The sequence below is a fragment of the Kryptolebias marmoratus genome, linkage group LG24 (assembly GCF_001649575.2).
Source record: "Kryptolebias marmoratus isolate JLee-2015 linkage group LG24, ASM164957v2, whole genome shotgun sequence".
Taxonomy (NCBI): Eukaryota; Metazoa; Chordata; class Actinopteri; order Cyprinodontiformes; family Rivulidae; genus Kryptolebias; species Kryptolebias marmoratus.
The window spans coordinates 5,583,864-5,611,635 of record NC_051453.1 but is presented as its reverse complement, the minus strand read 5'-3'; the positions used below and the strand labels follow the sequence as shown (position 1 = coordinate 5,611,635).

General features: G+C 39.0%; 1 protein-coding gene across 2 annotated transcripts in view; it reads left to right on the top strand.

The window, feature by feature from the left end:
* The first annotated feature begins 1,695 nt into the window (after positions 1–1,695).
* nek7 (NIMA-related kinase 7) overlaps positions 1,696–27,772 on the top strand; it is a 55,399-nt gene continuing 29,322 nt past the window's right edge. The window contains exons 1-4 of one of the 2 annotated variants that reach the window (XM_017413549.3): positions 1,696–1,957; positions 18,521–18,605; positions 26,488–26,628; positions 27,283–27,345. In XM_017413549.3, the coding sequence (XP_017269038.1) occupies positions 18,549–18,605; positions 26,488–26,628; positions 27,283–27,345 (261 nt within the window). In that variant the 5' untranslated portion in view covers positions 1,696–1,957; positions 18,521–18,548. The remainder of the gene's footprint in view (positions 1,958–18,520; positions 18,606–26,487; positions 26,629–27,282; positions 27,346–27,772) is intronic. The other variant, XM_017413547.3, reaches the window with a different exon arrangement.

The following is a 27,772-nucleotide window of genomic DNA, read 5'->3' as shown; positions in this document are numbered from 1 at the left end:
GAAGTCAATGCACTGAGGAAGTCTGTAAGATGTGATGCAAAAGAAGGAAAAGAACTAAACAATAGACAATAATGTCTGGAGAGCTGAACTTTGGTGATGCAGCAGGTAGATGAGTTTCCCCCAACTTTGCAAGTGTGTAAAAAAATGTGAAATAAATAAACAAATTAGACCGTAGATTTAAAAATGTGTAAAATGTATAAGAGATGAGACCAAAGTAGAGATGTTTGTCTATAATGTAGACTTGATGCTTGATAAAAACCAAGAAACATATCAGCACTAAGCACAAAAACCTTCATACAAAATGTCAAGCTTTTGCCACTTTTAGCAAGCCTATTCCTAGCATCTTGCTTACTTTATATTGTACCTTGCATTTCAGCTTCTAGACAGTATTCTGCTTCTTTTAAATTTTTTTAGCTAATGTCCTGCTTCTTTTATCCTTACCAATTCAGCACTCAGCTTTCACACTAGTTTGCATTTGACATTTGTTGTCACTTTAAACAAAAAGCTGTTCAACTTAATAGACAAGAAGCAGCTTAAACTACAAACCTCCTTGTAGCTTCAGATAACCAAATGTGTTCAACTTCTTTTTCTGCAGACAAAAAACATGATTCTTCATGATGTCCAGTCCTGGTCCTGGAGGGCCACCATCCTGCATGTTTTAGATGTTTGAATGCTTGAATGACTGAGTGATTAACAGGCTTCTGCAGAACTTGAAGACCTGCTGAAGAGCAGGGAAACAACTAAAACATGCAGAATGGTCACCAAAGTCACCTGTATCACCTATAAAATAATTTTGCACTGGCTCTTAATAATAAACTTAACACAGATTCTTTATTTTAAGGGGCAGCTGGCAGCCCTTAGATTCAATGCAAGTTGGATGAAAGTTTTTTTTTTTTTAATGAACTTTATTGAAACATACAATACATATCCGCCAGGGGGTTACGAACAATGAGACAATTCAACATTATGATATTACATAAATACATTAAATAAGGCACACAAAGTCCAGGTTTTCATTGCTTTAACATTGGATGAGTTCTCAATAGTTCTAATCTATTGCTTGACCTCATTTTCAAAAATGGAAAGAAGCGGTTTTTTATTTTTTATTGTGTATATGCCATTTGGCTAAGAATAAAATTAGGTTGATAATATAAGAATGTTTTTTTTTCGATATTGGGTAGTTAGTGAGGCCAAACAATACATGTTTAAAACTAAGGGAGAAATCAGGTTCAATAGAATTACAGATCAAAGTGCAAATGTTTTTCCAAAATTTAACAGAAAAGGGGCAAGACCAGAATAGATGGAGCGTATCTTCTGGGTTTACCTCACAAAAAGAACAGGTAGTATCCAAATTATTATTAAACCGTTGTAGAAATATTTTGGAAGGGTAAATTCTGTGAATAAAGAAAGACACTTCTTTTACTTTATTAGTTATTAGTTATTTTGATGGTAAAGTCCAATTTTTTTTAAATTAAGGTTATTAACAATTGTGTTCCAATAAGAGATTACATGTGGAGTAGACACAACATCTTTCTGAAATAAAGAGCGTATACATCGATTGCTATTACGTGAAGAGGAGAAACAAATTTAAAGTTGGATGAAAGTAACAAGTAAGTTTTTTTTTCTGTGAAATCTCGCGAGATTTGGCGGCTTCCCTGCGGGATTGCTGCGGTGTTTACATTACAGGCTCCGCAGTGTGCTGAAGAGAGGAGGAGGAGGAGGGGGGGCGCCCTTCTTCTTGGAGTCTGTCTGGAAGCACGTCCGACTCCGCGGCACAGGCGCTCTCTGTGGGGGGAAAAAACTTCGCAGTCCACGGGCAAGAAGGGAGGCCTGCCTCAGCCAACTTTCGCGACGAACCTCAGAAAGAAAAGTCACCAGAAAGAGGATCCGCCTCGACAGTCGGAGGAAACTCTTATCGTGAAGGAGGAATAGCTTAGCAACAGATTCCCACTTCCTGGTAAGTACTGGGACAGGGCTAACTGACAGCGAGCTTGTAAAACTAATCTACAGCTTGATAAACTTATTATAAACTGTTGCCACCTTTATGTTTAACTTGTTAAGGAACCAGCAGCCCCATAAAGCTCACAACCGAGGCCGATTTCTGGTCCTTTTTGGGTCTGTCGCGCACTTTTAAAAGTTTGTAGGAAGTTCGCTGCTAGCTTTGGCTGTGCTAGCCAGCTAGCATGCTGCTTTGCTAACTCAAACTACCTTTAAATTACACAATCGACACTGTCAGTGAACGCCAACCATGTCCCTGTAGCCGTGTAATTACAGTGTTTTAAGACAACTTTCTCCTAAATTAATTTTCGGTATAAGAAATTCATGCAGCTTAAACAAGTGATGGAGACATGACAGTGATTGCTTCTGTGTTCATGCTTCACTGGTCCACTGAAACTTTCTCTATAACATCTATGGCTGCACATCCATGTCTTTTTTTATAGGATTTTCTTTCTCATTATTGTTCATTTCCATCTTGTGCAAAAACCTGCCCTGTGGTGTGTCTGCATAAGCAAATTTAAACTCAGTATTTAAAGTACTGAATGATTATTGTCACGACTCAAGCTGGTTTCTGTGTTTTTTGTTTTGAAGCAGGGGTGTCAAACTCCATTCCTCGGGGGTCGCTCTCCTGCATGTTATAGATGTGTTTCTTGCTTTAAAACACCTGTTTTAAATGGATGTCTTGTTGCCATGCTCCTGGAGAACTTGATTAGGTAATTAAACCATTTAAATCAGGTGTGTTGCAGCAGAAAAACCTAAAACTCCCAGGACAGCGGGCCTCGAGGCCTGGAGTTTGACACTCCTGTTTTAAAGGGTGATCTGCTTCGAGGAACAAGCTATTCTACGTAATTTTGGTGACGGGACACAAGGTCAACAAATTGTTTTTCCGTGATCAGTGCTGATTCTTTTATAAGCAAATGATGAATTTAGAAATATGCATTAAAGAAGTTACAAATCGAGGTAAAAGCCAACTTGACAAGGCCTGCGCTGGACATGTATCTGCATTTGTTTTTCTCCTCGGACATAAAGTAATCAGTGGTCAGTGCTGTGAAATCCTCCCTGAAGTAAGTCTTCTTATAGACCTAATCAAACAGCTGTCTCATTCTGAGACTAGACCAAATCAATCAGCCCTAATCCAATAATCACTGACAAATAAAGCACTCTTCACTTCCTGTAGGTACATTGCAGCGATCTGCTAAAAAAAGGAGCTATCCTGGCTTGTACATTTATACTTGCTGCACACCTAAACATTGTTTTTACAGAAGGTCTGAAATGTTTACCTAGTGTCCAGGCTTTCCACATACCAATCTGATGGCATCTGTGGAGCAGAGAAAGCCAATTCAGCAACCCCATCATGGCCTGAAGGATGTTTTAATAGCAAAAAGGGGAATTCAGTCAAAATTAGGGGGTTAAACAACATGATGAAGCGGTTTTCTATTTTTTACAGTCACTGTTTGAAAAGATGTTGGATGAAAATTCACGTTATTTTAAAAGTGTTTAAACTAAAATATCTACTGAAACGAGCTTCGTCCAACTTTGTTTGTTCCAAATCGTTTAATTATAAAACACTGTTACTGTTTATATTGAATTCTTACTGTTGTTAGAACCTGAGTTGACCAAGTTTTATATTGATAATAGTTGATTACATTTATTAATTTATACTTGAGCATACGTGGAGGAGAAATTATATCCAAAGGCGAAGCAACCAAGTGAAGAAATCAGGTATGCAAGGAGTCTTACTTCTAATAAATCTAAAAATTCAGTGATTTCCTGTAGGAGGGAAGCTGAATCCAGAAGAATGTTGCTGTCACCGTCCATCACGGTCACATATTTAAGGCGTCATACTATCAAATTCATCTACACCACAGAAAGATGATTCAAACAGGAGTTTCTGGGAGCTGACATACCTTGTTGACCCAATTATTACTCAGTTCTGTGTTGCCACATCTGATTATTGTCAGAGCCAACAGGCTCGAGTCTGCCGGCGTCATCAGGTGATTGAGATGAACACTGGCTTGCTCTATGAAGTTGATAATCATAGAATGTGTCATGAACCGCATGTTCAGAAAATGGTTGACAAATGTTTGCGTCAGTCTCTGGAGTGAAGGATTTCTGTCAGTATATCTCCTTTAGATTTTCAGCTTTTAGGAGGTAGATTAGTCACGACAGGAATTGGCAATTTACCTTTTGTTCTGTTGTTTGAATTTTGCAGGTGTAGCCTGGTAATTGATGTTCAGTCATGTTTGATCTATTCATGATAACTTCTGAGAAAAAGATTAATTAACTTTTTTAACAAAGAGCAACTCATCATCGTTGTATGATGGGTGTCAGACACATAGCCACATGTATTATTTAGATCATTTCAGTTTTAATAATGATTTTCTTTTTCTGCTGCAAAGACATTCAGAGTTATATTTTAAATGCAGCTCACTGATGCAGAGAAATCTGTTGCACTCAGAGCAGTGATTTAGCGCTGGAATTTACCAAATCACTCGGTCCTGTGAGAGTTTCCTGTTTTAGCCCCGAAGCTGGCCCTTCCACGGCATTAAAGATCAGATAAGACATTTGTCATCTGACCATTTTAACAGTCATCTAGCCTTTGGGTTTTCACAGAGAACAAAAAAAATGTTTGCTCTTTTTTTCTTTCATAAAGCATATTTGAAGGAAGATGCTTCCTGAGGCCTTTTTGTTTTAGCTACATTAAACACTGTCTTTTGCATGATGTGAAAGACCTTGACCAAGCATTGTGCAGAGACAATGCTGTAGTAGATCACTACCAAAGGCTGTATTAATATTCATACTTTAGGGGTTATTTGGTACTTTAAAGGCAAATAAGTTAATAAATAAATATTAAAAAATGTATAGATAAAAGATGGAAAATACCAGCTTAATGGCGTAGAAGAATTTTAAATAGAGGCTTTCCTTTTTGCACTCCGTTTGGTTCACGTTTAGAGCAAGGTCTTTGGCAAAGAGTGTGGGTTGTCTGAGCAGCTTCTTAAACTCCTCTTAAACAGCCAGCCTGTCAATATTTTTCATATCCATCCCCCCTTTATTGTATGAAGGTTCACTGGTGTTTCAAGTATTCAGATATACTTGGAGGGTGCCTGGCAGCTCCTTATGTCACGTGAATGTTGTTCATTTTAGTGTGGCATTGATGCTTTTTCTCATTGGACTCTGTAGTGCCCTGAAGGGAGCTTACTACAAAGACATGCAAAACAAAAAAATTACTGACCTAGGACCCGTTTTAAAGTTTATGAAATTCTTTCTCTGCCCCTGGGTCAGCTAATACCATGACCACACTGTGGCAGTGGTTTATTCCACAGGAAAGTGTTTTGGAGAAAATAGGATTTCTTTCTTTCTTTTTTAAAACATTTTTCTTGTTGTTAGCTCTAAAATCCTGTTTGGTATGAAACTACTCTGTTTATGTGCAGTGGAGTTATCAACCTATTAAAATAAAAGTAATTAAGAGAAGATGAAATGCACATTTTTTTTAGCTTACAGAAGAGTTTTTAAGCAGTTAAGAAAAAAAAGTAGAAGTCAAATGAAGGATAAATAGCTTTATTACAGTTCTCTATGAATAATTCCTGAATGGGTTAACAAAGTTAATATTCATTTAAAACAAAATTACAGTTCTGGGCTTAATTGTAACTATTATTCAGACATTGAAAATAACTGATTTTTTCTTAGTGAGGCGTCAGCTTTCAGGTGAATACACGTTCTCATGTAAAGCATGTCGTGAAGACAATGACAGGCAAGTTTATCATGTCTGCGCTCTTCTAACAGCGAGCTGATGATAGCTAATGCATATGCACAGCAAGTCACAACTTGATAACCATAACTGTAAAACGGGGAAACCAATTCTCAGAAAGTCCTATAAAGTAAGAAGAAGTCACCTGTTTGGGCATTTTATGAATATAAATGAAAATCTTTTTTAGTTATTGCATGTACTGAGTAGAACGTAGAGTGGCCCAACATACATTATGTCAAGGCTGAGCTATTGGGCAACAGCCTATGTTGAAATGCTTTTTGACGTCAAAGAAGACAGTCCTGTCACGCCACTGTTGCTTGCCATCACTTGTTTATACTGACCAAATTGAAGTGGCGTGTCGATAGTGTTGCGGGCTTTCAAATACTGTGCCTGCTCTGAAAAATCTGAAGAGGAACATCAGCACCAGTGCTGGTGTGTACGGTATACGGTGACGTGTTCTGGCTTTCCTTATATTTAGATTAATCTGTGACTTCCTCCAGTACCGTCTCAGAGGTGCATTAACGTTTACCACCAGTTGTGAAATAACTGTACTTGTACTGTATGTTGCAATTAAAAGAAAACCACAAAGGCATTTTTGAAAAACTGTGTAACTGAGCTGTGATCTGTAATGGAAAAGTAGCTCTCAAGCTAAACTTTTCTTCTTTTTTTATTTTTTATTGTTGGCTATCATTCTGGAGTTGCCTTTTTCTTTCTATTGCTTTTGATCACCAACATGCAAAGATATGAACGCCTCAGGTTAAATCTTCACTTTCATCAAATAACTACAGTATAGTATATGCCACTGCATCAGTGACAGTGACAGCACACATTTGCCACGAGACAAGACAAAAGCAAAATGAATTTACACTCATGAGCAGAAAGAGAGGAGGATATTTTGCTGACTGTGCTATGGGCATTTGTTCCAACCTCACCACAAATGAGACTTAATGTCTCGCTCGACATTTTCTGCTGAAGACAGCAGATTTGTGTGAGAGCATCTTGTTTTGTCATATTGTCTGTTTTACCCTTCGTCTTTTCATTGTTAAACGCTAAGGACGTATAAATGACTCTTTTTAACGTGGAGCATGTTTGATTTCACTCATTGAAAATGCTTATGTGATTATGTAATATCCTGGAGGGAACATAATCCACAGACATGCAAAACAAAAAAATACTGACCTTGGAACTGTTTTAGGTTAAGATGGAACATTAAAAAATGATAATAATAGTATTTGTTTTGATGTATATAAGTGCTAATGTGTAAAATTAAAAGGTCTGTCAGAACTTTTTTTTGATTATGCTGATAAAACTGTTTATTTTAAAACAAAAAAAACCACCAACTTGCAATGGTTACAATACAAATTATCATTGGAAACTAGATGTATAAATCCTTTCTGGATGTTTTAAAATTTGATGCAACGCTGCATCCTGATCTGTTGCTTCCTCAGTTTACTTTATAGGTTCTTTTTCAATAATTAAAAACAAGCAGAATGCCAGAGATGCAATATATATTTATTAATTCTTTATGACAAGTAAATGTAAAGTAAGAGTCTACCAGTGAAAGTTACAAAATCAGGACAACAGTTTCTCCTAGTCTGCAAGTTCTGTTACTAAATTAAAGTCACTGTAGTCATCACTTGTATGCATCTTAGAAATATCTGCACAGCTATTGAACATTGTTAGATATTAAGTATATTATTTACAACACCAGTTGTGATTTAAACATAGATCCAAACATGTAAACATCAGAACTTGTTTTGATCATGCTGACAAAATTTCTTAAATTTCTGCCTTGAAGCTCACAGTGTGAACATTATAGTAGTTTTGGTATAAAAGTAGTAGATGGATGGCATCGAGTTATGAGGAAACGCATATTCTTTTGTTTTGGATCTTTGTTTTGCCCTTCCTCATTTGTAAGACATGGAAAAAGTCTTTCTTGTGTTCTCCCTGCTTTCCTGTCTGTACTGTGACTCACAGCACTTTTCCATGGTCTCCCTGGTCTCTTGGTTTGGCCAAAGGCTTTGAGGTTGTGGTTGAAGCTTGGGGGCATAAAAAAGCAAGAGGAGTCACAACAAGACGCTCCTGTCATCTCCCGCTGCCCAACTTGCCCTCAAGCCCATTTGTCTCACTTTGTCTCCATTTCCATGCCACGCATCTCCCCTCCCATTACTGCTTCTCATCTCTGATTCTCTCTTGTTGTTGCGTTTCAGCCCCTTTATCCTCTTTTCATTCTTTTTCCTTGAGTCTATCCTTTTCTGCTTCTCTGACTCAAAGTCTGTTCCTGCATTCTTGGCTCTCCGCTGCTGGGGGTCCTGTCTACCTGGGGCCTCCCCTCAGTCGCCTCCTTCCTGCCCAGCCTGGCCAAGAGTCAGGGAGGCAGGCAGCCCGACTCCCTCAGAGCAGCAGGAAGCTTTAGCAGCAGGGGTTAGGCCTGCTTGGCGCTGCTGGCTGGCTCCGTCAGAAGTCCTGCCAAGCCGAAGATGATAGACCTTTGCTAGTGTGGTATTGGGGCACCAAATAAAAATATTTTACACATGTCTGATTGCAGCAGAGACCTGGACCTGAAGATGAGGTGTCTTTTGAAGTACAATCTCTGTAATTGAAATATGCTCTGAAATGTTTCCCTTTTGGTTTGACTGATCGCTCAAAAATGGCAGTAGGATCATCTGATTCTTGATTGGCTAAGAAAACAAGATTATTTTACAAAGAGAGGAATCCAATGCCGTGGTACCGTGACTTCTTGGCTGGGTTCCCAACCAGTTCTAGCTCGACAGTTTAACAGTGAATATTTAACGTTGCGCCACACTGCGAGGCTTGGCTGTAAACAGCAGTCAGCAAGAAGCTTAGCAGCAAAAGCTTGCATGATGCTGGGCCTTGGTTGTGAAGCCCACCTAAAAACAACGCACAAGCAGGAAGCACATCTTGAAGTTCTGGTTTTGAAACAGGCAGATGGCATGGGCTGGTGGTGTCACACTGTAAAAAAACACCAGGATCCCCTGATGAAAGAAGCTCCGTCTGCTTTGAACAGCGAGTCTGTCATGGTTGGAGTCTGCTGTGTGGCTTCAGGTCAAACTGTGATACGCAACTCCTGGAATTTGCGCTTTTCAAGTTTTTCATGTTCAAATCGTCTGAGGGGAAAAACAGAAGGGGGGGAAAATAGGAAGTCTCATAAATATTAATATCCCAATGTGTGAAAGTGGCAGGGAAGACCTCTCTGGTTTAGTTGCTTTCAACCCCTGTTGGGGAGCTTTTTTCTCTTCCTGTGTATCTTACTCGCTTTCCATGCGTCTGTATTTTTATTTTTTGCAAATTTGAAAACTGATGTGTTCATTTTCTGAATATTATTCTGATATAAATAAATCTATTTTTGTAAGATGCATTGGATTTGAATATTCCAGGAAAAATTTGTGATTGAAAATGCGCTTTTTGGTGATTTTAATTAGCAGGAACAAAGTGTGTAAATTCTAAGAGCAAATAAGAAGGCTGAGTGGAAAAGTAAATTTAGAAACAAATTTAATGATTTAGTTTTGATTTGTAAAGACATTTTAGTTGGGATAAAATTGTGGTCGGACTTGATCTTTAAGCGTATAATTAATTATTTCTTCCAGTTTTTATTTTCCACATTTTTGCAAACTTTACTTTTCATGCCAGTCACTTTCCATGTACGCGCAGTAGGACAGACGTGTTTTTAAGTTTGTGTCATTTTCTTTAAGAAAACCTTTACCATGGCAGAAGGCCAAATTGATTTAAAAAAAAAAAAAATTATTGTTGAAATGGTTTGATGCAGTTATTTGTACAGATTCATGAACATTACCTAATAATTTCTAGTCTTGTCCCCCAAAAATGCAAATACATTTTCTGATTAAGACGTTTTTGTTTGTATATAGTTTCTATTTTGTAGTAAATAAAAGTAATGGTTTGTTTTGCTCCAACTTTTACTGTTGGAGCTGCTGCACCTGTATGAACCACAAATTGGAGGTCAATTTGAAGTTGTGCAACAAGCTCTGCTACTTCATAATTTTTGTGATTGTGCAATTAAAACAAAGACTTCCTGTGTTATGAGCTTATTTTTGAGTGCATTTCCTCAGTGGGCCAGCTGGGAGGATAATAAATAGACATAGGATGATGATATTTTGATCTGTTTTTGACCCGTTAAACCTCACATGACCCTGAGATCTAGAAATGAGGTTGATTTGGTGAGTTTCACAGATATTTGGTGAATGTGGAGCAGAGTCCGGCCTCTGTGTTCAGGATGGTGGAACAGGTCTGACATCTCTCCTGAACTGAAAAAGGAAATCCCTGCAGGCACAGAGTAGAGGGGAGCGAATAAGATAGGAGGGCAAGAATGGGAAGAGGTGCGACCCCTTAGGGGTAACGTTATTCTCCTGTCGTCAGCTACACACACACACACACACACACACACACACACACACTCACTCTGCTCTGACGGTGTGCTGGGTAATCCACTCATGCAAAGAAGGAGTGCCTGAGGAATAAAAATAAACATTGACCGCTTTGTGCATGCATTTGTGCATCTGTCTGTGGACGTGTTGTGCTTGTGTTAGTTTATGTTTCTATTTTAATTTTTGTCTAATGTATATTTTGGTGGTTTACACTTATGGAGTTAATTCGTCATGTTTTGAAAATGGTACGAGGGAGACGTCCGTCACACATTTAATGTGCAGTTCTTCCCGCCAACACAGCTGGGTTCCACTCCACGCCTCTTCTGGTTCAGAGAAGCTTGTCTTATTTCTGAAAGTTCACATCGGGACATGGCTGGTTCCCCATGTGATTTATTAACAATCAGGGGCAGCTTAAAGACAGGCTAGTCTTTGTGGTCATTTTGTGAAAGTGTACTAAGACTGAGATTCATGAGTGATGTTGTCCGTAATTTTCATTGTTTTAAATACAAAGTGAAAACCTAAAAAAATAAAAAGAACCTAAATGTTTGCTTTGGCTTTGCTTTACATTTACATACGTGATCAAACCAGCTGGTTTTATGTGGATTAATCCTAAACCAGGATAAATTGTGCCACAGGAAGCAACTGAAACTGTTTGTTTCATAGTAAGGAGTTACTTTTCTTGGCAGTATGGCAGAATTATGGGTGCATGCACACAATTGTACCATAATTTGACCTTTTGATTAAGCTGGACATTCTCTTGATGGGGTTAAAAGACTGTGTGTGCAGGGCAGCCTGCAGGGCCCTCCACAGAAACCAACACAGACTGAAACTGAACAGCAGCCATACCAGAACTGGATTTTTGTGGAGCCATGTTCCCAGGGGCCCACTGCTGGTATCCTTTCAGTTTTACATGAACTTTTATATGCTTTTGCATCTATTTTTTATGTAGTAAGATGTGGACCACAGGTTTGTTTTTGTTTTGGATTCAGGGTTTTGGAGCGTTCCTTTGTTAACTATAAAGAAGATGAAGGGTTGGGCTCCTCTTCCTCACCCTTCACAGAACATACAGTAATACATGGTCACCAAAAAGCCCAGACGCAGGACCTTAGACCTCAATTTACAGTCAGCTATATGTAACGAGACATACCTGGGAACTGCTACTCTCACATTACTAATGATTTTGACATCCTGTGCTTGTCATTTCCTCTTAGACAAATTTCTGTGCAAACGCAGTGTAACTGCATCCAGCTATTCAAGGAGAAGGGAAAAACCTGTTTTAAGGGAGTATAAGAGATTTTGGTTTGGTGTTTAGGGAAAAGAGACTGTGTTCACCAGATGTTTTTGTTTAAGGTTGCTTTTAAAATGAGAAATCTGACTGAAAGGCCACGTCTCCACACAAGAGTTCAGTTGTCATTTGCTGCTTTGTCGTTTCATTCTATAAGATCTCTTTAAGTAGAACGGTGACCACCTTCAAACATAAGTAGCTCCTGCCTTATTCAAAAAGTTGCTAAGATGTTTTGGTCTGGAACACTAATCAATGTATATCTTTTATACTTCAGTAAACCAGTAAGCAGATATTGAAGTTTCTTGTTGAATCATTATGCCTCTGCCAGTCTGCATTTAGATGTCTTACTCTTTAAAAGACTAATAAAGTATTTTTTGTTGACATGATTTTGTCAACAAATGTGTATCACACCTTTTAATTTAGTTATGAACAGTGTCAAACATAAACTTTTTTTCTGGGCGACGAAGCCAAAAAGTACTTAATATTGATTTACTTTGATTAAACAAATGATTCCTTAGTGATTTATTAGTCTTGACTTTAGTTTTATTTAGTTTACAATGCAGAATTAATACCTGGCTGACAGAAAAGGAACAAACTGTGTCATACTGCGTTGAGTTTTGTTTAAAAACTTATGGTCTGTGAATAATATGTATCTGGGTACATGGCCTTTAGAAGGCCCTCCAAGTACAACCATACCTGAACATGGCATTTCCTTACTGATGGTTTTTTGTTTGAAATTCCCTCCTTTGTTCCCATTTTATTTTTAAATAATTTTAATTTTTTGTTATAATATTAGCCTTCTAGCCCTGTAAATAAACAGAGCCACAGCCCTTCGGTACAGAATGTCATATTAAATATCCTGGTGCCAGAGGTGATGAAGCTAATTTAGTGGTCAGTCTGTGACAGGGCTAACAAACAAAGCCCTTTTTGATCCTGGAGGGCAGGAATCTCTGCTCTGCTGTGCACTGCTATGTTCTGCTTTGTGAAGGATCGTGGGTTGTTGCCACAGGGCAGTATTGCAACCTAAAGCTCCAGGATCTTCATCATGCTGTGGTGTGTAGCTCTGGGTGTGGATCTTTGGCTCAGTAGAAAATGGATTTAAGGTTATATTCATAAAGAATTACTGAAATTATATGCTTTGCTGACCAAATAACTAACTAAATCCACTGGTACACCACATGGATATTGTTGACTTTTTTAACATGTTTGTGCAGGAAAATAAATCCTCTTCACAACTGAAGCTGTCGACAATGAGCTCTACACTACCTGAGCACAACCACAGGAATGGCCTCCTTAAAATGATGTTAAAATCTTTTTATTCATTTATTTTTTTGCCAAACCTGTAAGTGAACATAACCTTGTTGTTTAAGGGATTGGAGAGCACTTTAAATATTTGCATATTAAAACCCAAAAGATTAATGTCAGAGACCGGCAAGTCCAAGATTAGTCTGAAAAGTAAGACCGGATCCACCTGTTGCACACAAAGGAAGTTTTGATTTTTGCCACTTTAACACAAAACCAATTATTCTATTGGTTGTTTTTTCAGGATTCATGTTTTATAATTTCAAATCCACAATAGCAGAATCCTTGTTATTCGTTCATGTTTTAATATGTAAAAAATTAAATTGAAAGGCCAATTAAAGTGCTCAACGTGGCTTATCTTTTACAATTGTTGGGGTCCTTCAGCCACTCTGGACTGCTGTTAGAGGGCTTTACTATGAAGCAAGAAAAAAGGCATTATGTAGAGAGTAAGGGTTTTGGGTATCACAAATGAGTTTCTATTTGAGTCCAGTTAAATCACCCTGATAAGATGTGACATACTTGTAACTGGCTCTAATGACATCTGTTTTTAGCATTTTTTTTTTTCCGTTTGTCACAACATTTATCACAAGCTCAATCAACACACAGTGGTGTCCTTACCACTTACGTGGCACCATAAAAGTCCCCAAAAAAGATTCCAGTGATTGTAAATTGAGTCATTTTTGATTCACAGTTGAAGGGTGGGTGAAGATGCATTTGAAAGTCCCGAGAAGTTGTGGCGTTATTCAAACTTCGATAGACAAGCCTAAATTAAATAATCTTTATTTTCTGTTTCTTTCGCACATTATGTATTCAGTTTTCATTTTAACTGATGGTGATATGGCATTTTGAAAGGCTGTGAATGTAGTGAAGGTGTGCAAGCACAGCCCAAACCCCCAGGGTCCCCTCTTCTCAACGCCTGGGGGGGGGGCTCTCTCCTTCACACAGCCTGCTCATTGACACACTTAGCTGGTTCCTCAGGGATCGTACAGCTGTCTTAAATGCAGCTCTGTTTTTGCATACTTTACCCACATGATTTAGTCTTTCCTTACACAGTCAGCAATTTGTCAATATACCTTGTTTATTCTCTGTGATTGACAGGATGAATTAGTTTTACCTAGTAATGGGAGCATGGAAGAAAAAAGACTGAAGTAGTATGACTGGAGGTCTTCTTTTGACTGGTACCACGGCTGTCTGTCACTCTTCTTTTATCATTGAAATTGGAGTTTATCTTTTACAAGCGTGAGTGGAATGTTTTTGTTTTTCAAGTGATTATTAGCATCCTCCTTAGCTGCCATCTTTGGCTGATGAAATGAGCACATCAAACGGTGTTTTTAAGCTAACAAAGCAGCGCAGGCTGGCTGGCTCCAGCCTTCACTGTAAGGCACCTGCTGAAGTGGCAGACCTGCAACAAAAGGCACCGTGCCACAAGAGAGCTGTCAGCCCCACAGTAGAGTGGGTAAGACAAAAGAGAGAAGTGGCCTGGGCTTTTAGCCACGTGCCAGCTTGTATCAAAAACACACAGAAGCAACAGAGCATAGTGGAGCACGACAGGGAGGACGTAGGAAGGACAAGAGGAAGGGAGATGGAGAGAGGGGAGGACTGGCTGACACCTGTTTGTGCTTCAGCTCTTTTCTCAATGTTGGACACCCTTAACATAGGCTGTAGTAAAGGATGTAAAGTGAAAACTGACACACGAGGGATACAAATGTGCAGGTGTGCATGCACAGTCAGATAAAGACAGAGGACAGTTCAGTGTTAATGGGATTCATCCGTGGAAGGTCAGGTGGTTACTCTGATATGTTTTATAAAGGCTCTAGTCGGCGAAATATAAGCAGACTAAAACAGAGCACTGTACTGTTTTATTTGCACAGTTTGGGGAATAAATCAAACCAGGCCTCACAAGGAACTAAAGCTAATTATGCTGTGCTATTTACTTCCACAGCAAAATAATCATGAGCCTATAAAAATCTGAAAGTGAAAAATGTAAAGACTGGCTGGTTCTACGAAAGCAGCATTGTGCAATATTGCAATATTAGAATATAATTATAATATTAGCAAGCAGCATTATGGATTGCTGGCCTTATCGTGTCCCAGTGGAGCACTGTGAATTTATTTGTTGCACGTTTTCTAGTTTTATCCTTGTTCTGTGCTCTTTTCACTCTGGAAAAGGTGAAGGCTGAAAACGATACCGCACACACTGGTGTACTTTAAAAAGTGTACAGTATACAAGGATTATTTTAGTTTTTTCTTCTTTGTAAATCGTGTTGAGTTCAGTTCACTTAAACATCTAAAGTTTTAATTTGGATGTATAGACTGAGCCTGTTATATTCTGATAATGAGTTGTTCCCTGATTAATATTATCTAGATTTTAGAGTGTGAAAAAGTCTAAGTTGTTGGACTATGCAGTGTGTTTGGCTGAGATTGCAAAACTTATTTCAAAGTTCATATTTAATGGTAGCTATGTTTCGTCCTATTTTCTTCTTTTTTGTATTGATTGAGAGACAGTAAAATGTCCTCTTTTCATTTTCTATTCTGTCAAGTCTTGGGCTGTCTAACTAAAAGACCTCAAAAACTGGCTCTCATGCTGAGGTGTAATTGGTCTCCATCTCTCTCTGTCTCGCTCTCAGCTCATGGCCCAATGAACATGAGTGCTTGCACATTTGGGCTAATGATTTTGAATAGTGATTAAAATGAATTGAAAAGTGTGCCGCTTCTGTAGTATCCGGACCCCGCCATCATTAGAGGCTTTCTTCCTCTCTCTTCCTCCTTTCCTCTTTCTGTATCATCAGCGTTAGTCGGGCAGGGGTTTGAGAGGAGGCCTGGGGTAGGCTTTCATGAGCACAGGCTCAAAGGTTTCCCCATTTCTTGTAATCATGGACACCACTCTTCTAGCACTTTCACTGTCGTCTTCTGGCTCCTCAAAGGTGCCTTTGATTCTGTCCCATCTCACACCCAGGCCAGATAGTGTCACATTGCATTTTTCCTCTCTTCTTCACCCCCTTACTTGCCCTTTGCTCTTTCTCCTCCTCCAAACCGAGCTCATCAGTCGGGTTTCATATTTATTGTTCTCGGATTGTGAGCTGATGTAGCACTATTCTTTTAATGCCCGGACGTTTCTTCATTTCCCCCTCCACCTCTCTCCCCTCCACCTCCCAGTTAGCCTTGATCCACCTTTTTATGATCATCTCCTTTTCTGTGTTTTTCCTGTTCTCCTGTTTTAAATGAATTATGCAGAAGGCAGGAAATGGGGATTAAAGAGGAGCTAAAGCCAGTGCCAGCTTCAGTGGTTCACAGCTCCACACAGTCTCTCTCAGGATCATGAACACATCAGGGCTACGAACTAAACCGTCTTCATCTGCTGGCATTTTTCTAAGTTGTCCATCTGTTGCACTTTGTCCTTCACCATCCCTGCTGTTTTTTTTATTCTCACAGACAGTTTTCCTCCTGTGGATTGTAGAAATATTTTTTTTTATATCAAGGAAGAAAAAATTGTTGTCCAGCATGCAGAAGCCATTTTTAACTTTTAAACTTTCACAGCAATAAATGGTTGTGTAGCTGACTTCTGTCCACATATGTCTGTCTCAGCTATTTTATATCATTATTATCATTGTTGTAAAAACTGAAAACTTAACATCGTTGCTTCTGAGATATGCAACTTCAAAGCTGTAAAAAATGACAGTTCATGAAAGGTAACATATTTGGTTCAATACATAATGGTAGATTAGAGTCTGGCTGTATTAAAGCGGTTTTGGGGGTTGTCGGTCCGTTTCCACTTCCTCCTCTTATTTGATCATCTTTTTGTATTTGGGACTTTTGTGAAAAAGATTGGCTTGAGCATCATTACGTGAAGTACAGCCAGAAAATAGTTTGTTTACACTGAGTCACTGGTGGCCTGGAAGGAAATGTTTTTTCCCCACTCACTTTTTCAACAAAGACTTGTTTATCACATATGAATAGAGTTTTTAAAAGCCAAATTCCCAGTGTTGTGTAGGTATACACAAGTTCTATTTATAAAATAAGAACCAGGATGTCTTTGCTCTTTTTTTTATTAGTGAGTTTTAACATTGGATTGGTTCTGGGTATATGTTATTCTGATGTGGCTGTCTTAGTTGTTCTCATTAATATGGGATGCAGGAAGTAAATAAACATTGAGGATTCCTGCCGATCACTTCCTGTTCAGACCTAACATACATTCTGACTGACTGATTCAGTCACAACTGTTCACACCTGGTATTAAGATGCGTCTGGTGCAATCAGACCTCAGTTACCTCTTCTACATGCAGTTAAACACGCAGTCATTTCAAACAGTTGTAAGACCTGAAGCTCACTTACTCACCTGGACTATATTCTTATTTTGACATTAACATGGTTAAGAGTCAGTCGGGGTGCATTTTTGTGGAGTTATTCCGCAACTTTTACTAACCAATTACCTAAACAGGGCACTAGAAAAGTAGCCTAAAGCCAAAATCAACCATTTGTGCGCACATGTACTTGTCCACTCAGGGGTCTACAGCAGGGGTGTCCAATCCTGGTCCTCGGGGGTTACTATCCTGCATGTTTTCCTTGTTTCCCTGCTCCAACACACCTAATTCAGTGGTTAAATTACCTCTTCTTGTTCTGCAGAAGCCTGTTAATCACCCTGTGCTTCAAATCAGGTGTGTTGGAGCAGGTAAACAAGGAAAACAGGCAGGATATTGGCCCTCCAGGACCAGGGTTGCCCACCCCCGGTCTGCAGTTTTCACTACAACCAGGTGGCGATGATGTGCTGATTTGTCATCTGTCTGATCAAAAGACAAAAAGAAAAACTATTGTAGATATTTATTTGTTTACTGAAAAAAAATCTGACTCTTTTTTTTATCTTTGTTGATAATTTCTGCTGATCATTGCTTTACAGTTTTAAATTAATTGTCTCTACAAGCTCCCACAGTTTATAGAGATGCATTTTTCTCTCAAAAATGTATGCGTGTTTCTTTGGCTAAATGCCTTTTATATGGAATACATATAGGCATCACACCTTATGTGTGATACATGATTGTTGATGTGTATGCTCTGCATCCTGTGTTAGTTCTGATTTAATCTGTGTTAATTGTTTGACTTTGTTTGCATTACCTTGTGGACTGAAAATTACGCTAGAGCAACTATCAAAAAATAATTTATTCTCAAAGAGATGAGTTCAGTGTAAATGGTAATTATAAGTCAATTGCATGCATGAATTCAATTTTTGCATCATACTTTTTTTCTTTAAAACATGTAAATTATTCATTCAAGTAAAATTTCTTTTTAGAGCACCGGCTATTTTGAGCTCGGCTGTAAGATAAGCAACTGGTGGTGGTTTTTTTTATGCAGGTTGCTTCCATCTAGGTCACATGTCTAAGTATGCAAATATAAGGAAGTATATGACATGCACCCATATGCAGCTCACTCACCTTGCTGTGACCCACAATTTCTCAAAACATAAAATTAAATGGAACTGCTTGAAACGGTAACCGGCATAACCCGTAATTTCCAAGGAAGATTTCTTGGAAAAACACCCCTTAAGTGCTTTGTTCAGGATACTATTGCTACCTGCTGCAGCTTTGCCTTGCTGCAACTTGAGAGGGATTGAGATAAAGAGTGTCAGATTTACAGGCACGACCTGGATTCAGGTTCCTCTGAAACTGGAGACCATTTCATCAATCACTTACTAACCTAATGGTGAACAACAGTCAATATTGGCTCGTATTTATGTAAATTTGTCAAATTTAGTTGTATTTTAAAGGAATTGTCTTTGTTATTGGTTTCCAGGGGTGTACAGGATCAAACTCTTAACACCATGAATATGGATATACATCCACAAGGACCTCAAGCAGCCGTGCCGCCAGTATTTCAGGTAACTTTACACACTCTCACACAAACACAAACACAAACTGCTGAACGTAGTTACTAAATACAATAATCTGTAAAAGGAGTTCAAAAAGTATTAGTTGCAAGATATTAGACCATTATGCTGGTAGTTCCGCTTTATGGCATTACAGTAGTCATATTACTGCTGAATCACACTTAGAAGGCATGTCAATTTGTGCACATATAATATTTATCTACTAATATGCAAAAGTAAATTCAACCAATGTTTTGAGTTAATTGTTTTCATTGTTAAGTTGGGAAATTATTTGCATTTAATGTTTTTTTCATGGGCTTAAAACAGGCAGCTTAGAAATGTTGCTATGATCAAATCTGTGGCTGCAACAAACAGGATTTAGTGGTTTAGGGACTGTAAGGAGACGTGTGTGTTTGCTCTGAGCTGCTGGCCTATAACATACCTGAGGAAACAAGCAATTAAAGATCAGCTTTGCAGTTAAAAACTGTGTAGCTGCATTTTGACCACAGAAACCTTTTCCAGGAAGTCTTTTATTGGGGTACTTTTCTTAACCGCCTACATTTCCATCTCAGAAATCGGCTCTAAACAGAGTTCCAAGGGAGATGCAGTACCTCCAAAACCAGTCCAGGCCATCGGCTGTACTCTTTTTGTAAAGTCATTTAAAAAGTGTCAGAAAAGTGTTGGGTAATAAAAGTGCCAGGTGATAGATCAAGGGTTATATTTGTTACAGCATAACCAGGGCTGGGTGGAAACTTTTCTGTGAAAGTAAATCAAACTAACTTCTTTCAGGATCTTGAATTCAGTTAATTTTTTGGGTTTGATTTTTAATAACAATAATCCTGTTTATTTGAAGCATCCCATCCTCTTCACACTAATTTATTTAATATTCATTCTCTCTTCTTGTCAGTCAATACGTGCCCCTCAGTCCAATCATCCGACAGCTGACTGTAGCCCGTGTGTGAGATGGACAGCAGTGGATGAATGTTGAGTTGTTGGTATTGATCAGAGCTCAGGAGGTTGGCAGAGCCTGGCCTTCCTGCATCGCTCTTTTTGTTCGATTCAGCTTAAGCTTGTACTGCGCAGATCTGGTCATTGTTGGGTTTTAATACCGCTCTCGAACATCAGGGACATTGATTTCTTTACAGGAGGATGTTTTTGCCTCCATAAGTATTGAATAGACTTTAAACAAAGAGGATCATCCATATGCCCCAGAGTAAATGTGGGTTCTTCTTGTGGGGGGGAATGAAAAAACAATGTTAAAAATAGGATGGTACTGGTTGCTTTGTTTTGTGTGTGGAAGGGCATGGCAACATTAACACTGGAATTGCCAAGGGGGTTAGTTTATTCTAAGATTTGTAATTGTAAAATTAGGCATAATTGGGTTGCACACAGAAGAACTGCAGATAAAAGCTCTAATAATTAATTTGACTTTGGCAACACTTCCCCCACACATACACACACAAATGTTTTTTTTAACTGATCTTTCAGCAGTTTATTGTTTTATTGTTCTGCCCTAAAGATTTCTTTCCCTGGTTTTCAGTCTATTTCTAGCAGTTTACGTCAGTGTTAATTCTAGACTCACTTTTTCTGCTTAAGGTACAGGAAGCACTGAACTTTCTATGTTGCATCATGTTTTTCTTTTTCGTTCCCACTCACACTGAACATGTTTGAACCGATTTCACATTTAATGGAAGATGGAGAAAGAGAGGGAAAAAGTTAGATTATGTAGATGGCTGTCTAACCAGCATCCAGATGGGTGTCTTTCAACAAGTCCTGTATCTGTTTCGCACTTTTATAAGGTTCAGTTTGCTTGGGAGCCAGGGAAAAAAAGAAGGAAAAAAAAAAGCAAAACACCAGCCTCCTCCTGAAGAAATCTGAATTGTATATGTAATGAAGGATACTCCAGATCGCTTGCAATATAATTTCTCTTGGTCCCGGAGGTATGATGCATATGCATTAGTTAAATGAGATGAGATGGTAAGATGTGCATTTTTAATGGTGCATTTGCTCTAGAGTGAGTGGGAGGGTTTCTGAGAAGGCCCCTTCAGATCAGATTTCGACTGTCACGGCACAGTTTGACAGACACAGATCTGTCTGGAAGTACTGAGACAAGGCGGTGTGGTTGTGGAGCAGATTGAGAAGAGAGGAATGAGAAGCACCTTTGGGGTGAATCCTGCTGCTTTCCCTGCCTGGCTCCTTGGCTGACTGGCTGAGGATGAATATTGCATGGTGCCTGCTCAAGGGGGCTGGTGGCTGCTGAGGCTGGGTGTTATCCCCTCCCTTGCTGCCAGTTGCTGTCTACATCTCCCCCTGTATCTGACTTTGTATCTCTTGGATGGAATCCAAACAAATTTTATGATTTGTTTTTGCACTTTGAAAAGAGCTTTCATGTAAATTTGGTATCAACACATTCAATTTGGAAGAATATCTCCAGTTAAAAGCCTATGAACTAAGATAAATGATGTTATTGTTGATCTCGTTAGACTTTGGTCAGCACAGAAAAAGGAACTCTGTATCTCAGAGTCCAGTCATGTTGTTCCAGTTGGGCTCAGGTACTACTTCTCTAAGTGTCCAAATGGTTTCTCATTTATCCAGTTTGCGTTTTTAGTTCTCCAACAGTAAGCAGATATTTTTGAGTTTCTCTGATAACATAACTGTACAGACCACTTATGAATAACCACATGCGGTTATTACATTACCCAAAACAAATGCTCAATGATTCATATTCTTTGGATTCGCTAAACATCTTATTTTGTCATTTCTCATCCTCTAACCTCCTTTTACTGTGAGTTTTCAGCTGATAATTTGGTTTTTGTACTGAACAGTAAAACCCATGTCTCCAGACTACAATTTTTTTTTAGACTATGTAGACATTTTTTGTAAATTCTAGTGTGTAGCTTCCTTTAAAATATGGGCTTCTTGTAGATAGTTGGCCTTCAAATTTAGCCTTTTTCTTTGCATGAATGTGCCCCCCAGTTTCTCTCTCAGTATCTGCATTCGTCTTGGTCTTTTTATATGAGACAGCACCTCTCTGGTGCCGCTGGCCCTTGTGTGGCAGCCGTTGGCACTACTGGGCTGTCACATCACACCCTCGCCCCTCTGGTGCATGTCCCCCACCTCCTCCTCCCTATTTCCTTTTCCCTGTCTTCTGCATCCCGTCTTCCACTCTCCATGTGTCTTGTCAGTTGTGTTTGGCAATGGTGTCATTATTGGGCAGCCCATATCACACTTCTCCAATGAGCTGTCTGTCTGCTCCTTCTCTGTTTCTCGCTATACTTATACTCTCTTTCAATGCCCCCCGCCTGTGACTAACCCATGGTGGATGTGTGTCACCTTTTTACCCTGTCCCTCATAGACGTTACCCACAATGCCTAGCACAACTGCCACTTAATCTTCATCCACTGTGGCTTGTCCCCATCTCTAATTAAACTATGTAAAAAGAGTAAGTGTTTACATCATATCATACAAAACAAAAATACAAATCAGAAGGGTTTTAGAAAAAAAATTTCTTGAGAGAATTTTCCTCTTTTTCCCCTCAGTCCTTGTTGACCTTGTCTTAGCTTTAGTGAGATTAACGAAGGTTCATGATGGTTCATATTATGTTTCTGCATGTGCTGCTGTGTATATAACAGCCTCACACACATGCTAACATGTTGTTACCATGGAAGTTTACTGTAACACAAACATTGCATTTCTTCTCTGTTTTGATTTGTTGATTCAAAAGTCGTTAAACACCGACAGCTTCACAGCAGAACTACCGTTCTACCCAAAGGCACATTCTTCAAACTTCTCTGATCAATAACTCGTTAGCAAAACATTGCTTAAACCCTACAAACACCTCTTTCCTACTTTAGGTAAGCAAACACAAGCTTCAGTCTTATTTTCATCAAATCAATTCATCCTGTGAAGTGAGCAGTTGACATTGGTTTCTGTGGAGTGCTGAAGAGAGCAGGAGTCTGTTTGGTTTGCCACATTATTAGAATATTTCAGTTCAATACTGGAAATCAGGAAAATTACTACTCTGTAATTTTTGTCTTTGTATTATCAAGCAAGGTACAGACTTTATTGCCATAAGTACAGTTTGTAACAAATAAAGCTCTATAATAAGTATCACTGATGCTCTAAACTGAAAATCAGAAACTTTAGGATCACCACTTAAATCATTTGGAAATTTGTCATGATTTGCATTGATTTACCAAATTAGGTTTGAACTGAACATTTACAGAAATTAACAATTTTTTGTTTTTCGTAACACAAAAAACAAATAAATAAATTCCTACTATATAATTTTTCTTTTAAATTAAAACAGCTCTTCTGTTTGCTAAATATGCTCATTATCAAAACCTGTATTAGTTATTCAGCCAAGATGCAAAAACGGTTTAAAAAAAGAATGTTTTGAATTACACATTGACTTAAATGAATTGTTTCTGAGTCAGATATTTGCTTATTACTAATACATGTGACCCATGAAGGCAGTGATTGGCTGATTCCACGTGGTCACATGTTCCTGCTGTTGTTGCAGTTTAGAGTTTAATATTAAGTCTGTGGTTGAGTCCTTTATAAGTATTTATTCAGGTACCTTCAGCTCCAGTTTTACCATGACCAGTACAACTGCTCTTAGTTCAGGAATGTTTTTGTTGCTACTAATGATGGCACCACCTGAACCTGTTTGACGGAAGATTACCAATCAAATAAAAGGAGGCGTCATCCACTCGCCACGCCCACAGCTTCTCAAAAAACACAATGTCAAACAAATGTATGATTAACTAAGATCATGTAGGAAGTGTAAGTGCGTTCTTATTGTAGCCAAGTGCTTGTAGAAACACATTTATGCACACAATGCAGGTGTGTTCATCCCTGCTGATGAAAACTGTTTTGTGTGCCTATTGTTCCTTGTGATGAAAGTTTTCCACTCTCAAACACTGTTCTACAGTCATATCACATTGTTTTCATGTTTGATGACTTTCTTTTTAGTTTTGAAACTAATTATGCCGTTTAATTTACACCCAGAGGAATTACAGACTTTTAAGTTAAGTATTTTTATTACATGATTGTTTTGAGACAGACATTTATCTGTCATTATAATGGATGGGCTTCCAAAACTTTTGTCCCAGTTGGAGCTTGGCAGGTAAAAAAATTCAGACCAGTAAACAACTTTTTATTCTTGATCTGTACCAGTGTGTCTAACCAGCACATGGAGCTTCAATCCTTAACAAAGGTCTATGTACCCCTCAACTCTGGATTCAACCAGACTTTGACCCCAGCCTCATTCAGGGTCATTACTCTGTGATTTCCTTTTCTATGTCTGTATGTGTGTGAGAGTGTGTGTTTGCTGTGGCCTTGTCGTTCAGCTGGGAGCTTCTGATTGTGTGACACTCGTGTGTGGCTGATGAGATGGCCTGTCACTCAGCTCTGGTCTGGCTGCCCTTTGAAGGCCAGGCCAGGGGGCGAAGAGGTGCCGCAAATGGCCTGTGAAGTTTACATACACTGCCCACTGCTAAACAGATTAGCTCTAATGAAGTGTCTAATGTCGGGGCCGCCGGCTGACATAATCCTGCCTGGCAGCTCGGCCCCTTGGCTGCCAGAAACGCCGCCCTCCCTCCAGCCCTCTCTTCCGCCCTCTCTTCCGCCCTCGCATGGCCTCTGCTGCCACCCAGGGCGACTCCACACGGGGAGGTGCCCACTGTTAATCATGCTGGACAGTGTGCGAGCTGACATGCAAATGTAGGTCATTGCATATGTAAATGTGTGATTACGAAGCTGAAATGCCAAGACACATTAGCAAGACTGTGCTCTCAGCAGGCGGTTGTCAGAGCGCTTTAGAGGCTCATGCTAACATTTGTCAAGCTACCACACAGCGAATGAAAGCAATGCCCTCTTGTCCTCTGTCTTGCTGTTGCTTTTTATCTTTTCTTTAAATGTATAAACCTTGATCTATCCATCTGCAAAAAGGGTTTCTTCGAATTATGAAAACAGACTGTATAGCCAAATATTGCTTCACTTTTTGGTGTGACACGCTTGTTGTAGATTTTAATTTTAAGCAATTTTAGTTAACAAATAACCTTCAGTGGAACAATTTGTTTTGATAAAGTATTTTGTAGTAACAATTAGTGAGGCATTATGATCGTTATGCAGATGTAACGTTGAGTCGAACAGGGTGTTGTGGAGCAGAGTCTGATGCTGGCTGTCAGTGATTCTTACACAGCTTCGGATGATGGTGGTGTCATGCTGAAAAATGCACACACCTCAGTGGTGTTAATTGGACGGGGCATCTGATTGGTTCACGCCTACTGCTTTGGCTGTCAACTTAAAAAAATAAAAAAACAAGTAAATGCTTGAACGTATGCCCCCTCCACCCCCTCCTCCAGTCTTCTAGACCAGGATGAACTATTCTGCCTCCTCTCACTGTCACTGTGTGCCTCTTTGCATATTTTACTCTAGTTATAGGCTTAAAAAAAGAAACTTTTAGTTTTGTCGATTTACAGAAAATAAAATGCTGTGCCTAGACGTTTTTAGTGTTAAAATAAAAGACTTTGCTGTCTTAAATATTTAGCAAACAATGATCCGATAGTTGACCACTAATCCAGAATTTTTAAATAATTGTTTTTCAAAAAGAAATAAGACCTTTGCTGGTCATAAATGACTTTGAGCTACAGTACATTATTTGTTGTGTAATTATTGTGTTTTTCCTCTAAACTAAAACCTAATTGCTGTGATGATAGTGTGCCAGTTAAGAGTTCAGTCTCTTCTTGTGGTAACTTTGTCAAAATGCGAAACACCAGTGATGAGAACCGATGTGGTGACACTTCTCTTGTACGTCTTTCTATGTAGGAGATTAATTTTTGACCTTCTTCCTTCTTCATCCTCACTTCTAAGTTTCCTGCCCCCCCCGAGCTGCTCCCACAGCCACGCTGGCAGAAGTACTGGTGACATGTGGCATTCTGATATCTGTCACCTTTTGTTTGCTTTCACCAACGCCTTTTACGAGTTAACCAGTAGGCTGGAAAGGTCACAAAGTCTGCTCTGTGAATTTTTCACACATCATGTCTACAGGGCTAATTCTAGTTTATTTTTGAGTGTATTTTTTTATTTATTACCGGCGGAAGGTGAGTGTCTCTGTGGAGCGAGGCAAATTAAGGAGTCTTGATCTGTGGACCAGGGCCAGATTTGTGGTGATATTTCTTGGCAGACAAAAGCAGTCAGCTGTGCGTGCATGTAAAAATAAAACCTTGTTTTTTATTATTTAAAGTCTAAATTTAAATATACAAAAAAAAATTCTCTGTTTCTTTGAAAACTAGGTGTTTCACCTTTGCTCCAGTGAATTAAATAGAAAACGGCACACATGAAAGCCAAGAAAAATGGATTAGCTTGCTTCTGCAAACTTTAAATTGATAAATAAAAAAAACAACATAAAATAAAGATTGTTAGTGCTGGAATTAAAAGTGAATGTCTGGTACCAGCAGAACAGTCACTGGTTAAATAAGTTTACCATTATACTTTACCTGTACAAAGTTAGATGTATTGACCGATAAAATAATCTGGCTTTAGTGTTATTCTGGAGTTAAGTGTATGCACATTCCTGAAACACATCAGCCTAATGGCAGTCAAATCAGCAGCAGCCTAAAGCAGCCTCTCAGCAAAACAGACCAGAGAAACCAGGCCTCAGCACTGTTTCACCCATATTCTCTAACCCTCATCCTTTTCTCTTTCAGAAATGTTCAGCTGCCTGCACTTTAAAACAAATCTATGGTTTTTTGCAAAATGTATGTAAATATTTTAACAGACTTTTCCTTGTGCAAAGATGGCGTACATGGATGCGCCTGTTTACTTTTTGACTGTAAAGATGCATGTGTTTGCATGTAAATGTTAAGAGTGGTTCTCGCCTTTCATTCAGAAACAGTTGCAGCCGGATATGGGCTATAATTCACTGGCTAACTTCCAGATCGAGAAGAAGATTGGACGTGGCCAGTTCAGTGAGGTGTACAGAGCACGGTACCTGTTAGACAACACGCCAGTGGCCTTGAAGAAAATTCAGGTAAGGTGCAATAAATAGTTTTATTTTCAGGCTGAGAGAATATATTTAGCCAAAGTTCAATTTGTCAAAAGGTCAGCATGAACTTATTGCTAATTTGCTCTGTCAACACCTGCACACAAGGCAACACACAGTAGCTTAGTGTATCGAATCCACTTGCTGCGATTATTTTAGCTTATAAAATTCTGTATATTAGCAATATTTGTAGTATTATGGTCAAGGCCGGATTTATTTTGTCAACATTCATTTTAAATTACAGAAAGCTGTGCATGTGAAGCACATAACGGTGTGAACTAATTTTACAGTAAGAGTCTGTAGTGAATTTGCAGTTACACACACAGATTCATGCACTTTCTTGCTTTGCTGTATGTGCTGACTTGTACATATACATGCTGACAAGAAAGTGTGCTGCTCTGATTGAGCTGGTATCCAGACACAAACCTCAAATACACCTTTTCACAGGGATATGTGTATGTTACTCAGACGTGAACACCTGTAGTCACTCCAGTGCCACCCTCCAGATAACAGCAACCATGTTCTGTTTTGTGTTTTTTCTCCCCTCTAGTTTCTCTGCTTCTCTCAATCTTACTTTTTTGTGAATATGTCAAAACACCCTTCTGTCCTCTCTTACTTTCTCCCCTTTTGATCTCTTGATAGATATTCGACTTGATGGATGCCAAAGCTCGGCAAGATTGCATCAAAGAGATAGATCTCCTTAAGGTAAAGAACCAGAGAAGAGGGAGACGGCGCCATGCGCTGTGCTCTGTTCTCTCAAGGTGCCTCAGCTGAGACCCACCACCACAGGAAAACAATTGATCTGCACCAGACGGCATGGATCTGTGTGTTCTGTGTGTTCAGTGTGTGTGTGCATTTTCTTAGATTGATACAAATGCACGGGGCTGTTGTGCACACAAATGAGAATATGAATGAGTATGCATGTGTGACTATACAGTGTGTGTGTATTTCTGCCTCTGTGTGTGTCTGTGTGTGAATACAGCAGTGTTACATCCCTCCAGGCTCCCATTGGCTCCTTTTAAATGCCTGAAGTATGGTTTCTTTTTTTCTCTCTCAAGTCTTTTTAAAATGTTTAAAACCAAGCAACAGTGCACCAGCATGGAAATTTAGAAGCATCTCTCGTGTGCCTCTT